The 17,541-nt window shown below is 46.0% G+C and overlaps 1 protein-coding gene across 4 annotated transcripts in view; it reads right to left on the bottom strand.

Moving 5' to 3' along the window:
* Positions 1-5,301: 5,301 nt before the first annotated feature.
* Positions 5,302-17,541, bottom strand: part of LOC144768867 (uncharacterized) — a 209,452-nt gene continuing 197,212 nt past the window's right edge. For 2 of the 4 annotated variants that reach the window (XR_013598647.1, XR_013598646.1), the window contains exons 13-15: positions 14,220-14,279; positions 7,875-8,812; positions 5,302-7,526 (exon numbers count right to left, since the gene is read on the bottom strand). Coding sequence is in view for 2 of the 4 variants with exons in the window: in XM_078652875.1 (XP_078509001.1) it covers positions 8,723-8,812; positions 14,220-14,279 (150 nt within the window). In the remaining 2 variants the exon portion in view is untranslated. Of the gene's footprint in view, positions 8,813-14,219; positions 14,280-17,541 lie in introns of all 4 variants that reach the window. The other 2 variants (XM_078652875.1, XM_078652874.1) reach the window with 1 other exon arrangement.

Here is a 17,541-nt window from a genome sequence, read left to right on the forward strand (position 1 = left end):
ATTCTAGCTGTAAGGGGCAGATGTATCCTCCCCATCATTTGCGATTCCCAAATAGCGATTTTTAAGAAATCGCTATTTGGGAATTGCAAATTGGGATGTATGTAGAAATTCGCTATTTTTTAGCGATTTCTTAAATTCCTTAATTGCGATTAGCAAATTGCTAATCGCAATTAAGAAATAATTTCCCATTCATTTCTATGGGCCAGGAGGACCATAGGAAGGAATGTGAAGTTATTCTCAATTTGCGATTCGCAATTTGCTAATCGCAAAATGAGAGTAATTTCAAGGGTGCAGGGGTGTCCAAAGGACACCCTGCTACACCCCTGAAACTTACATGTGTGCGCATATGGCACATATGGCCCTAAGGGCATGTATGAGCGCCACATGGCACCTTAACAAATGCCAAAGAGTGCATTTGTAAAAGAAATCGCAAATTACCACCAACTACAAGTTGGTGGTAATTTGCGATTTCTTAATGTGGATTTGCCCAAAAAAATGCTTGATGCATAGCATTTAAGGAATCTCAAAATTGCCATTCCTTAAATGCTTGAGCAAAATAAGGAATCACAATTTTTGCGATTCCTTATTTTGCGATTTTGCACATACATACCAAAACACAGTTTGCAATTCGCAAATGCTGGAATTCTGCAAATTCCGGCGTTTGCGAATCGCAAACGGCTTCATACATCTGGCCCCAAACCTGTTCTTGTATTACTGAATATGATATAAATACACTCATTAAAACAAACTAACCCACAGCTGTCATTGGAAGTAGCCTAGAAGTTCATGCTGTGTAAACATCTGGAAACAGTACTGAGAGTAACTGCTCGCTTAGGAAAATGGTCCCCTGAAATATTGGTGACTTCAGAGCAAGACTCTGTGAAACCCAAAAGAGCCTGACATCTTGAATGATGTCTTTGGGATCCCAAGCAAGCAAAGTACCCTTGTCTGACCACTATGAAATAGTCACACAAAGAACCCCTAATGTCCTTATGTGGGTAAGCCACTTGGCAATGTTGTCTTCTGCTCAGATGCCATCTTACTCACACCATCTGATTTTTCATACCCATCTTCTGCAGAACCCTACAGCTTCAGGCCCCAGTCTGACATGTTTGCCCACACATGGAACTAATTATTTCTGGTAACAAGTCCAAGATCTGTCATGGAGTTCCAGACCGGACAGTAAAGCCTTGCACCTCACAAAAATTAGAATCAGGGTACCCTTGACCTAGTTTTTTCACAGCTACCTCCTCCGTCCCTGTTCAGGAGGAAGAAATGAGCGGCTGTAGTCACATGGGTGTCAGGCTAAGCCATAGTGACTCCTTGGTCAGAGTATTAGAACACAGAATGCCGCAGAGTCAGAACTGAAAGAGGCCCAAATAGAGTGTCTCTCACTGTCACCCAAAGCAGGGTGAACACATTACAGTAGGAAGCCATTTTAAGCATAACTGCGCTCACCGACTCAATTCTTTATGTCAGTGTTAGTGGAGTCCAAGCTCTCTGTATGGAACAGAGAACACTACCAGCATGGAAAGAAGTGAAAAAGGACCATAATATGGACAATTGGCTTCACTGACCCCTAAAGGGAACATCCAAGACACAGCAGGCGCCAGGGTTGGTCCACAATACCCATGTGACAATGATGTGGTTTGAAGTGAGTCACTGCTAATCCTTGTCCTTACTCTGTGGATTCTGTGTGCGTGTTTGTGGAGTGGAGGGGGGGGTTGGCAGATATTGAGATCTAGTTCAGCCCAGGGTAGTCGTCCGCAGTTCAAACACCAATTGTATGAGTAGAAGAAATACTCCCCCAGATCGATGGTTTCTGGAATGAAGTGGGTAAGACACTAGATGAGGTGCTAGGAAGACATCTGTCTGTAAGTATTGATTTAATTATTTTTGGAGTATTGGGTTCCAATGTCACAGAAAGGCTGGCAAGCAAGCAAGAGAATCTGTTATTCCTATTGATTTTATTGGCCAGAAGAGAGATGTGTGTGAAGTGGGTGAGTTCAGTCCCTCCTCTTCATGAAGAATGGCTGGCCTCGATATTAAGAATATATAAAATGGATAAAAAAACACCACCGAGTAAAAAGTACACATTTTGGGAGATTTGGGAAAACTATCAAGCTAGTTAATACATCGATAATGTTTGAAATGGCAATGGTCAAGGTTGGCTCACTATCCCAACGTCCAATGATTATGCGATAGCAATATTCAATCAGACCTGCCAGAGTAGCCAAGATGGCTAGCTCAACCGCCTCGGTGAAATCTTTTGTAAAGTAATGGAAATAAGGGGATCCTACCCTCTCTTAAACTTCGTAGGGGAAACCGCCCAGAAACAAGGCAGTGAAGGAAAAGGACAAAGAGAGGAGGGCCCCCGACAACTCCTTACTGATATTATTGCACAATGAGGACACTAAAAAGAAAAAAAAATGAATAGAAGAAATACCGAAAGCTGCAGCAGTCCATGAACTCCTCTACCAGTTTCAAACAATAAGCTGTTATGGCTTGAACTGCCAGGTTTTAATTGAACAGGAAGAGGGAGGCATGGTCACATGTGCATCTCTTGCATCGCACGTCAATTCCTGGCCACGTAAGCCTTGCACATTCAGGAGGTGGACAACATTCATTGGACTACCTGAGAATGGGGACTCTGTCTTCTCAGGATCTTTGTCTTGAACGGCCCTCTTCACAGACATTAGCAGGAGGTTTGGCCTCTGACCATCATTGGACTACTTTCTAGGTTGAATGCCTGAATCAAGCAATGAGGCCTAGGAACTACACTATTAGGTTGTCCTCTCATTTGACTAAGGGCTTAATGAGTGGTCACTCTGTGGATACAATGGACAGGCACTATGACCTTGCACAAGTCCTGAGGAGATTTAGGAAGGAGAGAACCTTCTCACCAAGAATGCTCTGGTAAGTCACCTTCAGCATCTAAGGGGCTTTGCCCTCAGACTGATTAGTAGAGCTTTGGCTCATGATGCACAGAATCTCCCACTGTTTTGTCTTCTTTGCAGGGTCCTTCTTAACCCCTTGCATGCTGCCGCGATTCTGCGCCTGTGCGGCACATTCCGATCGCGGGTGCGGTCATTACGGCCCCCAGCCGTCATCAGCACACGAGCACCGTAGTGCATGATGGCTGGGGGCCGTCATCAGCATGCATGGGGTTAATCAAGCCCTTGCTGGGCATTCCGAAATTGTTGGTCCTTGCTGGGCATTCCGAATTGTTGGTTCTATTGGTTCTTTCCAAGGTGGGCTCCAACTTTCTCGGAGTGCAGTCAACAGCATAATACAGCTTTTCTTCTTACCCGAGGTTGGCGGCTTCAATCGCACATGCAGCTTATGAATGTGAAAACGGTGGTGGAGATTTACTAGGCTGACTTGGTGGCCAGTCCCTGGTGTAGGTTGTTTCTAAACTTCGGGATTACTGGGTATGGCTCGAAGTTTACTTCCTCCATCTTCAAGAGATACGTCAACACTATGTTCTCAGCCTATAATAGGGTGGCGATCCCCCAGCTCGCGTTTGTCAATGGTACGTACTAGATAGGGCTCTTCTTATTAGGCAGGGGTTGGATGGTCACAGTGACCAGTATTTGCAGGGCATTACTTGAGCAACACCTTCATATTTGCACACCATTTATCAAGTGTCTGAGCAGTGGAGGGGGTTCACACCCATTTTGGACCAGCATCCTTTCTTCAGTCTTATAAACTTACAGAGAAGAGAAAGTGGTTTAAGAAAGCAAAATGTATGACTGGTCTGGCATTCCTCATCCTAGTCCTTACAACCCATCATCTCTCCTAGTCGTTCTTCTGCCTTAATCCTTTGCATACTCAACTAGTAACGCTGGAGTAGGTGGGATTCTTCGGCATGGACCCTGCATGCTCCTGGAACCAATTGAGGAGTGTGGGTTTCATGGGTTGGGTGTTGTATCTTGGAAGGGAATTGACAACAAAACACCAGTCTTGTATGGTGCAAGGACTAAGGGCTTCCACTTCACGAAACAGGCTTCGCCCAGCCTTTGAGAAAGGCTGATGTATTTATGTATTTGTGGCTTGGGCATAGGAGAGTCTGTTATAGCTCCACGTTGGAGTAATTTAGTGCTTGTTAAACTTTGTACAGAAATTGATTTGATTTGAGGAAGATGAAGAATACAGTGGCGGCTCCTCCACTAAGGTGGCGAAGCATCGCCCCACAGCTTCTCAGCAGTGCAAAAAAGGAGCAATAAAATGATAACAACATGATATTATTATCATTTTATTTTTCCCTCCGGAGGCAGATTTGCGGGTGGGTTTGGCTGCGCACAGAGCAGGAGGAGGAGTGGTTGGGGCACTTTCTGAGTGCACATGATGGTTTGGCATGCTGTCTAGGGCTGGCCAAACAGTCATGTTTACTTTGAATGTTCTCCACCAGGCTGTAATACAGCCTGGGTGGTAAACATGCATAGGCTCATAGTCCTCGTCTGAGCGCCGAACCACAGTGCTGACACCAATCAAAATGCTGCTGTCAAGGTGACAATAGCGTCGTGATTCATTTAGGGGAGCCTCCTGTGTGCTTCCTGCTTCCGTCATGGGACTCGGGAAGAGAAGCAGAAAAGAGATGTGGTTGTGAAGAGGAAAGTCTATTTCTCCTTCTCCCCACCCCGCCACCCGCGATCCATGTCAACTGCCACTTTCACGTACCATTTTTGCCACCAGATTTGCTTTCTGGGTTTCCCTGACAATATTTCATTAAAATGCATTTAACATAGAAAAATCTGTTAATATAATTACTCGTCTGCACCCTATTGTACTCCTAAATTCATGCTCCACTTTGAAACCGGTTTTCTTAAATCCTTCTCAGATTGTAAGATTGCCAGACTTTTAGAGGTTTCTAAACCAAATACTATAAGGGCTCACTGAAGAGTAATGGCAATTGTCAAGTTAGTGGATTTCTTTGCCATCTTTAGCTGGTCTCTGCCAGAGGTCTTCTTACATTGGGTTGATGTTTAATTCAGGTCCCAATTTCTTGGTTGGTGTTTGCAGGCGGTCCCACACTCCTGGGACGGTCTATGCCAGAGTTCACCATCCCTAGAGTTGAGGTATTCAAGAGGGCCCTATCCTTCGCCCTGATTGGTGTACGAGTACCTGTGCGCGATGTTCTCATCCCTTCGGCGGCTGATCAGAGCATGAGGCTCACTTTCCTTGAGCTGACCTGAGCTCAAGGTTGACAATCATTGGGCCTGAGGTCACCACACTTTGAGATGAACCAGAGGTCGTCATCACTTCTCGCAACAAATGAAAAGACAAAAGCTCATGAGCATATGAAGGCGTATAATAAATATATTTCAGTGGAAATTTTCCAATACCAATTCATAGTAACTCTATATAAATTCATCATGAGCGCCACGGCTGAAAGACAAATAGCAGGAAATGCCCTTCCCTGGTAAACGTCATGACTGGTAGTACCCGCCCACTTATTTAAATATCTTCCCATGAGCCAACCCCCAGTTAGGTTAAAGTCACATGCTGCCACTTGCCCCACATGCACATAGATAAAGCTCACTGCTAGGGGGTAACCACTCATGAACAAAGACAGAAGGCAGATCACACGAAAGTGAGAGATGGAGAAGCGATACCCAGAAGCCTGCCTGCCTCAAGACAGTAAGGGGAGTTTGCGTGGTGTGTTACAGCTGGATCTAAACTTCTTATCCAAGGAAGGACAGAAGATCAGTTTGAATGAGCAAACAGCCTCTCTCCAGAGGTAGATCTCTCTGCTTGCTAAGATACCTATTGGACTCAGCCTTCCAATTAGAATATAAAAATATGGGGTGGAAAGAACAAAGAAAGCTCAGAAAGGAAGACAATGACCTGAATTTACAAGCAGAGGAAATGACGTCTCGTGTTTGGTAGCAGGTTACCAACGAGGTGATAGGTTAGCTCAATCAAACTAAGAAACAAATTAAAGTTACCTACCAGCAGCATCTGGCCATGAATGGGATACTATTTGGAAGTCTGATTGTTTTTCTTACATATTTCTGGTTCTCTACCAAAGGTATTCTTTTGCAACTACCCTGTTTCAATATATTTTATACCCGTATAGTATTATCTCTGCTTTAGTGCTAACTTTACGGGTGCTTTAGTACACATTTGGGTTTTTAATACTTCTTGTGCTAATATGGTGTTAGTATATTCAATTTCCCACAGGTTGTTAGCAGTACCGAATGATTTACAATGAGACTTTACGCTTTAAGTGCTGCCAGAAAGCGGGAATACAAACCCAGTCTTGTCAGCCCTAAGTCAATGGGCACATTCTGAACTGAAAATGTACATTGGGGGAGGAAGAGAGAAAAGCCTATCATTGGCTTCATGTAACTTTCAGCTTGCAGAGGCGCGGGTATGTGATTTTCACAGTGTCAAAGTGAAGGCCCGTGGGTTTTGGGTCTACAATTTTCAGGAAGTGTAGTTAAATGTGGGTCCCACTCTTCAGACCCCAGAACTAGGCATCTGACAGCACAGCACTGACGATTAGTACTGTACAGCCAGCAACAGCACAGAACGAGCGCCCCCACATTATCTCAATATTTGGGTGGAGGGGATGCTTAGCTCTGAATTCGTCATATCAAAGTCAACAAACGCAAAAGAGATTAGAAGAGCGAAGCAAGAAGTGACGTAGCAGGACCTGTGATTTCCTGAAAAGGGCACACTAACCCTCAGACCCAGCAGACAATCATCCAATTAGACCATTCTGATCCTGGCATCCCCCCATATCACAGACTATCCCTATCTGCCACCGCTGGTGTTACTAATCATCCATCTTGACCGCACACCTTCCACCACAGCGGCTGCGCGTCCTCACTCTCCACCCTTGCCCCGGATGCCCTCAGAGTAGGCGACATAAGGCCAGTGCCCACACTCGGGCTACCGACTTAGCAGTGTTTATATTAAGGGCACAATATACGGTTATTGTAATATTAACGTATTTATATATTTGGTACCAAAGTAGTTTGTCATTTCTAAATGTTATGAGTAACAGGTGTGGCTATTTCCCTGTTAAGTGGCATTCAGTGCTCATACTCGGGCAACAGAGTTAGTCGAGGCTCAGTGTTCGTTTTCAAACACCACAGAGCTGCTACTCTGGCCGGGAAGGCCTGATATCCAAGGACCTGCAGTGCTGTATCCTGGCCTTGCCGGCCTGATATTTGGCTTTGCAGTGCTGATATTCGGGTCTCATATACAAGCCTGATTGGTGCTTGCATTCAAGTCCAACGTCCATAAAATCAGTGCTGGGGTCCAGGCACGGTAGTGCTGTTACTCCGATCCGGTAGTTCTGTTACCCAGGCCTGGCATTGCTGTTACTCCGGTCCAGAAGTGTTGGTGTCCAGACCCGGAAGCGCCGGTGTCCAGGCCCGATAGCACCAGTGTCCAGACCCGGAAGCGCTGGTGTCCAGGCCCGGTAGCACCGGTGTCCAGGCAGGGTAGCACCGGTGTACAGACCCGGAAGTGCCGCTGTCCAGACCCGGAAGCGCCGGTATCCAGACCCGGAAGTGCTGGTGTCCAGACCCGGTAGCGCCGGTGTCCAGACCCGGTAGCGCCGGTGTCCAGACCCAGAAGCGCCGGCATCCAGACCCGGAAGTGCCGGTGTCCAGGCCAGGTAGTGCCGGTGTCCAGGCCCAGAAGCGCCGACATCCAGACACGGAAGTGCCGGTGTCCAGGCCTGGTAGCGCCGGTGTCCAGACCCGGAAGCGCTGGTGTCCAGACCCGGAAGCACCGGTGTCCAGGCCCAGCAGCGCCAGTGTCCAGGCCTGGAAGCGCCAGTGTTCAGGCCTGGAAGCGCCAGTGTCCAGGCCCGGAAGCGCCGGTGTCCAGGCCCAGCATCGCCGGTGTCCAGGCCAAGCAGCGCCGGTGTCCAGGCCCGGAAGCGCCGGTGTCCAGGCCTGGCAGCGCCGGTGTCCAGGCCCAGCAGCGCCGGTGTCCAGGCCCAGCAGCGCCGGTGTCCAGGCCCGGAAGCGCCGGTGTCCAGGCCCAGCAGCGCCAGTGTCCAGGCACAGCAGCGCCGGTGTCCAGGCCCGGAAGCACCGGTGTCCAGGCCTGGCAGCACCGGTGTCCAGGACCGGAAGCGCCGGTGTCCAGGCTCAGCATGCGGTTACCCAGGCCCGGCAGTTCTCTTATTATCCAGGCCTGGCAGTTCTGTTATCAAGGCCTTGCAGTGCTGTTACTCCAGTATGGCAGTGCTGGTGTCCAGCCCCAGCAATGCTGATGTCCAGGCCCAGCATTCTTGGTGTTCTAGTCCGGCAGTGCTGGTGGCCAGGCCCGGCAGGGTTGGTGTCCAGGCCCGGCAGTGCTGGTGGCCAGGCCCGGCAGTGCTGGTGTCCAGGCCCGGCAGTGCTGGTGTCCAGGCCCGGCAGGGTTGGTGTCCAGGCCCGGCAGTGCTGGTGTCCAGGCCCGGCAGTGCTGGTGTCCAGGCCCGGCAGTGCTGGTGTCCAGGCCTGGCAGTGCTGGTGTCCAGGCCCGGCAGTGCTGGTGTCTAGGCCCAGAAGTGTTAGTGTCCAGGCCCTGCAGTGCTTAAGTCCAGGCCCAGCATTCTTGGTGTTTTAGCCGGCAGAGCTGGTGTCTAGGCCCAGCAGTGCTGATGTCTCGGCCCAGCAGTGGTGCTGTCCAGGCCCAGCAGTGATGTGACCCGGGCCCGCAAGTGCTGTTACTCCGGTCGGAAAGTGCTGGTGTCCAGGCCCAGCAGTGCTGGCATTTAGGCCTCAAAGTGTTGGTGGATAGATTCAACGTATTCCAGAACACGCTGCCAATCAGGGCCTCCTGGTCGCAGCATCTCTTCAACGGTCTGCAAAAATAAGAAATACACACAGTCACATTCCAACTAGAAGAAGATAAAAAACATTTGTTTTGATGATCATCTCAGTCCATAGTGGCAGTTACTTTCTCTCCTGCGCTGGCACCATCACCTAACAGGCAATATTCAATGCAAGCTCCACCAGTACTGCATTACTGTATAAGCCCACTTGGCCCTGGAAGTCAAAGGATCATTGCAACAGCTGAACCTGGCTCCCACTACCCTTTAACACTGGTTGTCAGTGCATGCAGAAAATCAAGGAATGCCAGCTATGCCCAATCACCCTCCGCCACTACAAAGACTTTTCCTGGAAAAAAAGCATCATACAATAAATAACTCTGGGCCATCAAGGTGCATAATCCTGGATAGGATTTTGTGGCAAGTAATGGGGATGGATCATTTGGGCCACATTGCTCCTGGCATCAAGTGACTCACAGGCCCATGCTGTTTGAATCTGATTTTTAATGTTTCATAAACGCCCACAAGCTGCCCTGTGAATGTATAGCTATATCAAACTGGGGAGAACATATGGCCACCTTTTTTATGCTTCCGTTGACATCTACAGTGATCCCATACTTATTAGTCAGCACTCTGCCCCTACCTCACCAATTTCTTTCTCCAACTGGGCACAACAGGAACATTTCTCTATTAAGGACAGTAGTCAAGATGGACCTCTTTGTGTAGCCTTCTCTGGCAGAGTGCTGTGAGCACAACAAGACTGTCACAAGAAGGCAGGGGACAGGGAAACGGACACAGTAAGACACTGGGACAGGAAATGCCATACACAGGCCACAAGGGCAGATCTGCTCCAATCAAAAGGAAACAACGAACTAGGACAATGTGAGCTCGAGTAAAACTAAACATCGGAACAAATGTTCGAAGCCAAGAATCATCATCACATAGCAAACACACAATTTGACTCTCAGAGATTGTTGGAACAGCACAAGACTACAAAAATGTCAGGCAATCAATGCGACAACTGAAGCCAAAAACCCTTTTCCACGCCTCCTCTACCGGAGCACACTGCAGGGATAACCCACAACACACTTGACACTCACACAAGTTACAATGAAATAAAACAAGATCACACTTTTACAGATCAATACCCCGGGGAAATTCTTCACCCCGCAAACCACCCTCCCTATACTTACTGGGATCAGGGATCCTCATATAATGGATTCCCCAGTCCGCTCACGGAGACCCTCTATCGAGCACACCTATAAATGCATAAAGCGGTTTGCCCAAGAACTGAATACACCAATAGGCCAAGAAACAGGCAGACAGGGTTTTGTACAAATAAGCATAAAATGACATCGTTAGACTTAGCCCTTTCTGCAGGATCATCCCCAGACTTTTTGCCTTCCTACTATTTTTTGCTGTATTCATTTTTGTTGACCATAGGACTGTGTGGACCTTATCACTGCTAACCAGTGCTAAACAGCTTCTAATCTCTCCTTAGAACATGGTAGATTTGGCTTATACCCGACTGGCATATATAATTTACTTGTAAGTCCCCAGGAAAAGTGGCCTGCAGCACTGATTGTACCACTCACTTAAACAGCCCTTCTCAACATGTCTCAGGTCTGCCATTGCAGCCTGTGTGTACAGTGTTACGTTGCAATTTTGACCTGGCAAAATAAATCTGTTGCCAGGCCCAAACCTTCATTTTAATGCATATGTCACTACGAGGCTAGGCACTAGACAGGGCAGGGTGCAGTTTATTTTAAAAAGTTTTACATGTCCTGGTAGTGGAAAACTCTTATATTTGGTTGTCACTGCTACAAAGCCTTCCTTTACCAAAGGATAACATTGGAGCTACCGTATTACCTTTAATAAGCTGTAATTGTCAGTTGGGGCCAGGTAAACAGGTTGAGTTTGGTGTCAAAAGTAGGGCTGGGCGTAGTTTGCGAAGTAGCACTTCGCAAAGCTACACGAAGTGCACTACGCGAGCTACGCATAGCACTACGCGAACTGTGTAGTAGCCTGTTCGCACTGTGCAAGATGCTGTTTTCAATGATTGCACAGTGCGGACAAGCATACGGCACTGTGCAATCATTGAAAACGGCATCTTGCACAGTGCGAGCTGAAGTTTTCTGCCGCTCCAGTAGATTTTTACTTGAGCAGCAGCTTTCTCAACGCTGACTGGTAGTTTCTCATCGCAATGAGAAACCTGAGCTCCCCGCGTTGAGAATCTCGCCGGGAGGTTTATTTTCCACGTTGGCGATCAGCAACTTGATGTTGCCGATCGCGAACGAGGAAAAAGTCTTGCCGGCATGTCATCTTGCTTGCTCGCGGTCGCCAACTTGACGTAGCAAAAAATGACAGCTGAACTACACTACGCATGTTTGCACTGTGCTACGTGCAGTTTGCGTAGTGTGAAGTAGTGCAAACTTTGCAAACTACGCGAGCGTAGCGTAGTGCTTCGCCCAGGCCTAGTCAAAAGAATTTTAATTAAAAGCCCTCTTTAATGGTAAAGTCGGATTTTTAATCACAATTCTGAAAATGTAATTTTTGAAAGTTGGCAGTTCCTGGTCTATCCCTGTAGTGCCTGCAGCCATATCCTGGGTCACATGACTAGGTGTACCTGGCAGTTGGCCGTTGTGTATTGCTCCCAGACAGTGAAACAAAGGAGAAGATAGGTGTTGGCAGGATGGGCCACTGCGAGTTCACACAGGGGGAGGAGTTGTCACCTACCACACTTGCATATCACAAAGGCTCTGCCTGACCAATCACATGAAGGGCTTATCGTCAGTCTATAGTGACCCCAGACAAGCTGGGCCCAGGACAGGGAGGAAGGGGATGCCTGGCACCTCAGAGGGTGGAAACCACTGAAAGCTTCTCTCCACTTCAAGGACACAACTAGGTATAAATATTGGATCTCAGACACAAGCTCTTCAGGACACTTCTAGACCTGTATATACTCTGCAGGAAGAAGGACTACGGTGCCGCTATAAGGACTGTCACTCTGTTGGACTGCTGCTCTGAAGGACCTGCGCCCTCCTGTGCTGGCCTGCTGCCGACTTGCCTGGGTGAGAAGGACTGAACCAGCATCTATTGTACACAGAACCCCTAGTGATTCCAAGGGCTAGTTGGCTGGCCTCCTGATCTGAGCCTGAGGGACATACCAGGCTTCCAACAACCCTGCACCAGTACCTGACCTTTGCCATCTCTGAGTCGACCCTGCCAAATGGTGCCACCCCAGTCCTGGACCCTTGAAAGTGGGCTTAAGGTGTTCTGCCAACCTCTGTGGACCCTATATAAACAACAAGGGTATACCCAAATGACCTTTTAATACCTGGGTATATGACCTCTGTGGACTCAGTGGAACTGACGCATCTCCTCCGCTGCAAAATGCAAACCAGAACAGGACAGACGTGTAGCTGCATTGATTGGACCCATTGCAAAGACCCGCATCGCAGCTCTTTGGACCTGCAGCATTGCCCGACTGCACAACACATCTTCAATGCTTGCCACTGCATCCCTTGTCGATGGCATCTTCATCAATGGCGACAGACTCTACATTGCAGCTCTTCAGAAGCGCTGCATAGTCCCAACTGTCCACCCCATCCTTGATGCCAGACTTCGCATTGCAAACCTGTTGATGGGATCCTCCATGATGATGCAGGTCCTAGCATCGCAGCCTCACCTCATTTCTGAATGATGTATCTCAAACGTGGGTCCACGCAACGCTTTGCAAACCAGGATCAAAGATACTTTGTTCAGCAGGCCTAACTGGGTACCTGTAGCCGGCCCACACTCTACTGAGGTCAGCCTGAACTTGCACTATGTCCCAGTTTGGCATGACTAGATATCCACAGTTGGTACTGTGTGCTTTTTGGTGACATTTTCACTAAAATTATTTACTAAAAGAAGTTCTATTTTTCTAGCATGGGGTGGGATGCTTTTAGTGTGGTGTTTTAACTTTATTACTGTTTGAAGTGTTGCACAAATACTTTAGACCTTGCCTCTATGTTAAGCCTGACTGCTCTGGACCAAGCTACCAGAGGGCTGAGCACATATTAATTTGGGGTTGGCTTGTACCTCCCAGTGAAAAGGATTGTGGTTGCTGATTGACCAGGGCTCACATCCCAGGCAACCAAAACCCAATTTCTCACACACATATGCAACAAAAGCTTTATGTACAAAACCTGGGCCCTGAATACAGATTAGGAAGGAGGGGCAGGGTTGTGAATTCCGATCCAATCAGAATTCTGAGATTTACTGTACGCATCACAATTCCCCATGCTAAATTTAGGTTGGTCGAACCTGCTGAAATTTACCACGGGAAAACATGCAGTAAATTCTGATACATTCGAGACTTAGAGACCACCATGAATTCTGAAATGTAATCCTAATTTTCCAGAGCAAAACTTTAAAATTGAAATATGTACATGAACCAGTACCTACTGAACGCTGCAGTATGAGTATTTACCAGGTGCAGTAAACAGACCGTCTTTTCTCTGCCCACCCATAATCAAGACCCAGAATGCTGAAACCCAGGAGTGTACGATTTATGTAAAGCTAAGTGTGATTAAGAATGGTCTTGAGAATGGATAATCAACAGATAAGGCGAATTTGCTCTGAGCTTGGGCTGACTATGCCCCCTAACAAACTTTACTCCAACTCAACTGACACTTAAAACACATATAAAAAGTCAAAGAGGTTCTAGTCTCAACACTGAGATACTGTAAACACCTCCTAAAGTAGAAATGAGATTCCACTTATGAAGAGAGAAGAACCTCTGTTGGTTCAGCCTTTAACCTGCCGATCAGAAGTAATTAATTACAAATCTGCAATGTAAAAATTGTTTATCTTTCTCCATCTTGCCTGATTTCTACCTGTCTTTCATTTACTTTGCCTGTATGTAATAGTAATGGTTCATCTCCACTTTTATTTTCATCACTGCCTTATCCTCAAACCTCCTCTGTTAAATGTAAATCTCTATTAATCTTGGCACAAAGTGACCCATCCTATTTTTCTCATTTTTGCTATTGAGCAATTTAATTTGAAACCGTGTCAGTCTAATATTAAAACTGGCATGAGTTGTAAAGAAAAAACAACACAATGTGCTCTGTTTTGCTGCCTTAAAAGCACACTCAGTCCTGACAAGCAGGCATTGATCCTGCAGCAGTGAGTGGCTTTTCATCATTAGTGGTTGTGGTTTTGGACAGCACCGATTCCTGACCTGCAGGTGTCACTGTATGAAAAGTGTCCCATTCTCTTATACCAGGGGCTGTGCCACTTGAGTAACCGTTCCAATCTCAGTCAGCAGGTGTCACTGTAAGAACTGTACTTTGCGTTCTAAAGATTGTGTTGTTGAAAGTTAAATAGCATTATTGGCTATTAAATGAAACAATAAGAGGAGTACTTGTCTCTCCTTTCCATGGGTATTACTTACCAGTGTTTTGGGGATTCCAATGCTTTCTGCTGTGTCGAATGCCAAAGTCAAATTCTTTTTCTAAAAAGCGGGATAAAGAAAAAAACTTTAGAAAAGATGGAGCATGGATATATGCACACGATCACTGAGAAGCTCCAACACCCTCCTACTTATCCCCCCCCCCCTTCAGAAAAAGAATTCCACTCAGTCACGCTCCTTTTCAGGCAATGCCCCTCTTATTTGGAATGCCCTCCCAAAATACCTCCGCTGTAACAAGTCCTACCCCAGCTTCAAAAAAGAACTCAAACTTCTTCTCCTTAATAAATACTGGGGTTTCTAATCGCTCCCTGGTAGCCTCGCCCCTCTGCATCACCCCGCCTAGCTGCTCCGCATTTGACTTGTGACCTCCCGCCTGGCCAACTCCCTTTCCTTCTATCTGATCACCTTACCTCCCCTCCTCATGACACTCAGTTCTCTTGCATGTTTTTTTTTGTATACTTAAGTGAGGCTTCCTGCCAAACTGTGAACGCTATTTTGTATTAATCATAGTGTCTAGCAATTTGTTTTTACTCTCTTATCTAGATGTCATATATCCTATGTGGACTTGCTCTTTTATTATTCCATTGTCTGTGCTTATACACACTGTACCTGTATGGAAACACCTTGTAAAGCGCTCTGATACTCCTGGGTCCAGCCAGCGCTATATAAAACCTCTCAAATAAATAATAAATAAAATATACTGAGGTGCATTAATAAAACTGTGAGTGATTCTCAGTACTGCAGTCCAAGAATAAAAAAGACTATTATGCTGCTGGCATTTACTAGGATTACTGAGTGAATGTCTTCAACTGCCTTCCCTACTGGTGCTTTGAAAATTACCTGGCAGAATGTATCACGAGAAACCATTCATTTTGCACAGGAGACGGAAGAAAGAAAACAGTGAATTTTAACTCGTTCAACCTCATGAGAAGCTTGTCTAGCTCAACTGTGAATCTATAACTATGAAAACTGCACAATGCAACATGGGGCATGAATTAAAGATTCACATGCAATGCACAGATTTGCAAGTAGGTATTCTTAAGTAGGAGATGGGTTAGCCAAGCGGGTTATAATCTTTTGACATCTGTGGACTCCCACTTAATCACTACTGAAGCCTGCGGCCCACAAATGAATCATCACTGGAATCTAGGGACCTCCAATTAGTCATTACTGGAAGTCGGGGACCCCCGCTAAGCATTTTTAATGATTTCAACAGCAAAACAATACATAAAAATGCAGAAACAAGCATTTATTAATACACACACAAATGATTGAATATTTTATTTAATTCACAAATATAAAAAATAAATTAAAATATACATCTTTTTGGGAATGTTGAAGCTTTTATAAATTCAGTTGAGGCCTCTCATCAACCATAATATATTTTGTTTGGTGCATGTGCACTACTCCTCCAAATGAATCCGAGGACATTAACTTAATTTTTAGCCTCCATTTTTTCATGTTCCTTCTTTATTTATATGCACTTTAAAAATCTGTTAATATTATATAATTTTGCAAGCAGTTGCGAACCCCCTGAGGGTTAAGAACCACTGGGTTCGAAGATACTAGGTTTACAGAAGCAGATCTTTTCCTCCGTGTCTATCATTACAGTGATGTTTTGCAAATGTTTAGGCAGAATAACTAGTAGATGCCCAGAAAACGTCTGGCGAGGGAATTCTGCCCCGGGAAGTGGCTTCTCCTTGTTCTTGAGTAGAGTGTGCTCCAGTAATTTTCGCCTATTCATTTGTAATATTGCATTCATACAGTCTTTCATCTGGTCTAAAAAACATATTACCGTCCTACGTGTGTTTGATGTACGGAACTTCTTTTCAGAACCTGTTTGTGGCTCTTTCAGGAACAATGGAAGTGTTATAGGCTCACTGGTATGCAAATGTTTTTCACCATGAGTATCTGCCTGGTAAGTATGTGCAGTGATATACATTGATCTTCTGTTGCTATTATTATGTTTTATTCAGTCTTCTGAGTGACACAGCACTGTACCAACACATCATTCTATATTAAATTATTATCATTGCATTTTAATATTGGCTCAGTGGGGCATCTCATTAGTCCAGCCAGGTGGGGTTGCCATGAACGAGACACAGTTCTGGATGGTTGCACCCGGATATGTCGCGATGGGCAGATGGTGGCAGCTGGCAAATGTGAGGGAACAGGCCTTTACCCCTACCTTTGGGAAAGGTGCCTATCAACTCTGTGCTGTCATTCCCGGGATCCTTCACTTCTCAATAAGTGTGTATGTGGTGTAGTCATGCTTACGTGTAGTATGCAAAGAAATCATGTGCGATACGAACAGTGTCCTTATGCTGCATAGCACCCAAGATGGTGTTTCCCTGCAACAGCGTAAGTCTCATCCAGGGTCTCAATCCCCTTGAGTGGCCCCTGATGCCATCAACGTCAAGACATTTTCGTAATAGAGCCCTTGCCTGATTTCTCAGCTGCAATCTAGAGAGATTGAAACAATGTACTGGCTGAAACCAGTTTAAATGCCTGGGTATACCTAGAGCAACTGCTCAACCCACTTCGGGAGTCTGCCATATAAATGTGTAGCCCTTCATCCTTGTGCTGTGCTGATATCTGCACAGCGATGACGAGAGCCTGCTAAGAGTGTCTTGCTTCTCTCCAATACGCAGAATCCTTGCCATTTCCGCTTTCCTGTAGCGTTGAAGTGCCTGGGAAGATGCGCCATGCACTGGTTGGATTGGAAATATGGTTTGTACAAGCAATACACCCTGGCTTGCCAAGTATGCTCAAAAGAACTGGGGCCGCATTATGGCAAACGCGCATTTTCATGTGTTGGAAAGCAGAGTGTGAAATGAATAACTAGATGGTGGAGGTGAAAATTTACCACCATCCCCACTTGGTTAAGCCCCGTGATATTAACCAGTGATTCCATTCGCGGTTTCCATGAAATGTGCTCCCATTAGCCGATTTCATGAACAATGCAGAAAAGACTTTCAGGGATAAGCATATTTTTTAGGCCACAGACAATAAACTGTTTTTTACTACCCCTGATACAAAGTGTGTGTGATCTTAACTGAAAATCTGTTTTTTTAGAAAAAAACTACTTATGTACACTACGATGGGACAAAGACACAATAGTTTCAATTGCTCTTGGTTAATTGAACAATGCTTTAAAATAACTCCTTACTGGGAACATTATGAGTTTGAAAAAAGTACACATCTAGTTCAACTTAGTCATATCTGGTGGACCTTTAAACCCATTATTGGTACAAGGTAGAAAACAAATTCAGACACTGGATGTCCCTGGCCCCAATGCCATCGG

Source organism: Lissotriton helveticus, chromosome 7 (assembly GCF_964261635.1).
Source record: "Lissotriton helveticus chromosome 7, aLisHel1.1, whole genome shotgun sequence".
NCBI lineage: Eukaryota > Metazoa > Chordata > Amphibia > Caudata > Salamandridae > Lissotriton > Lissotriton helveticus.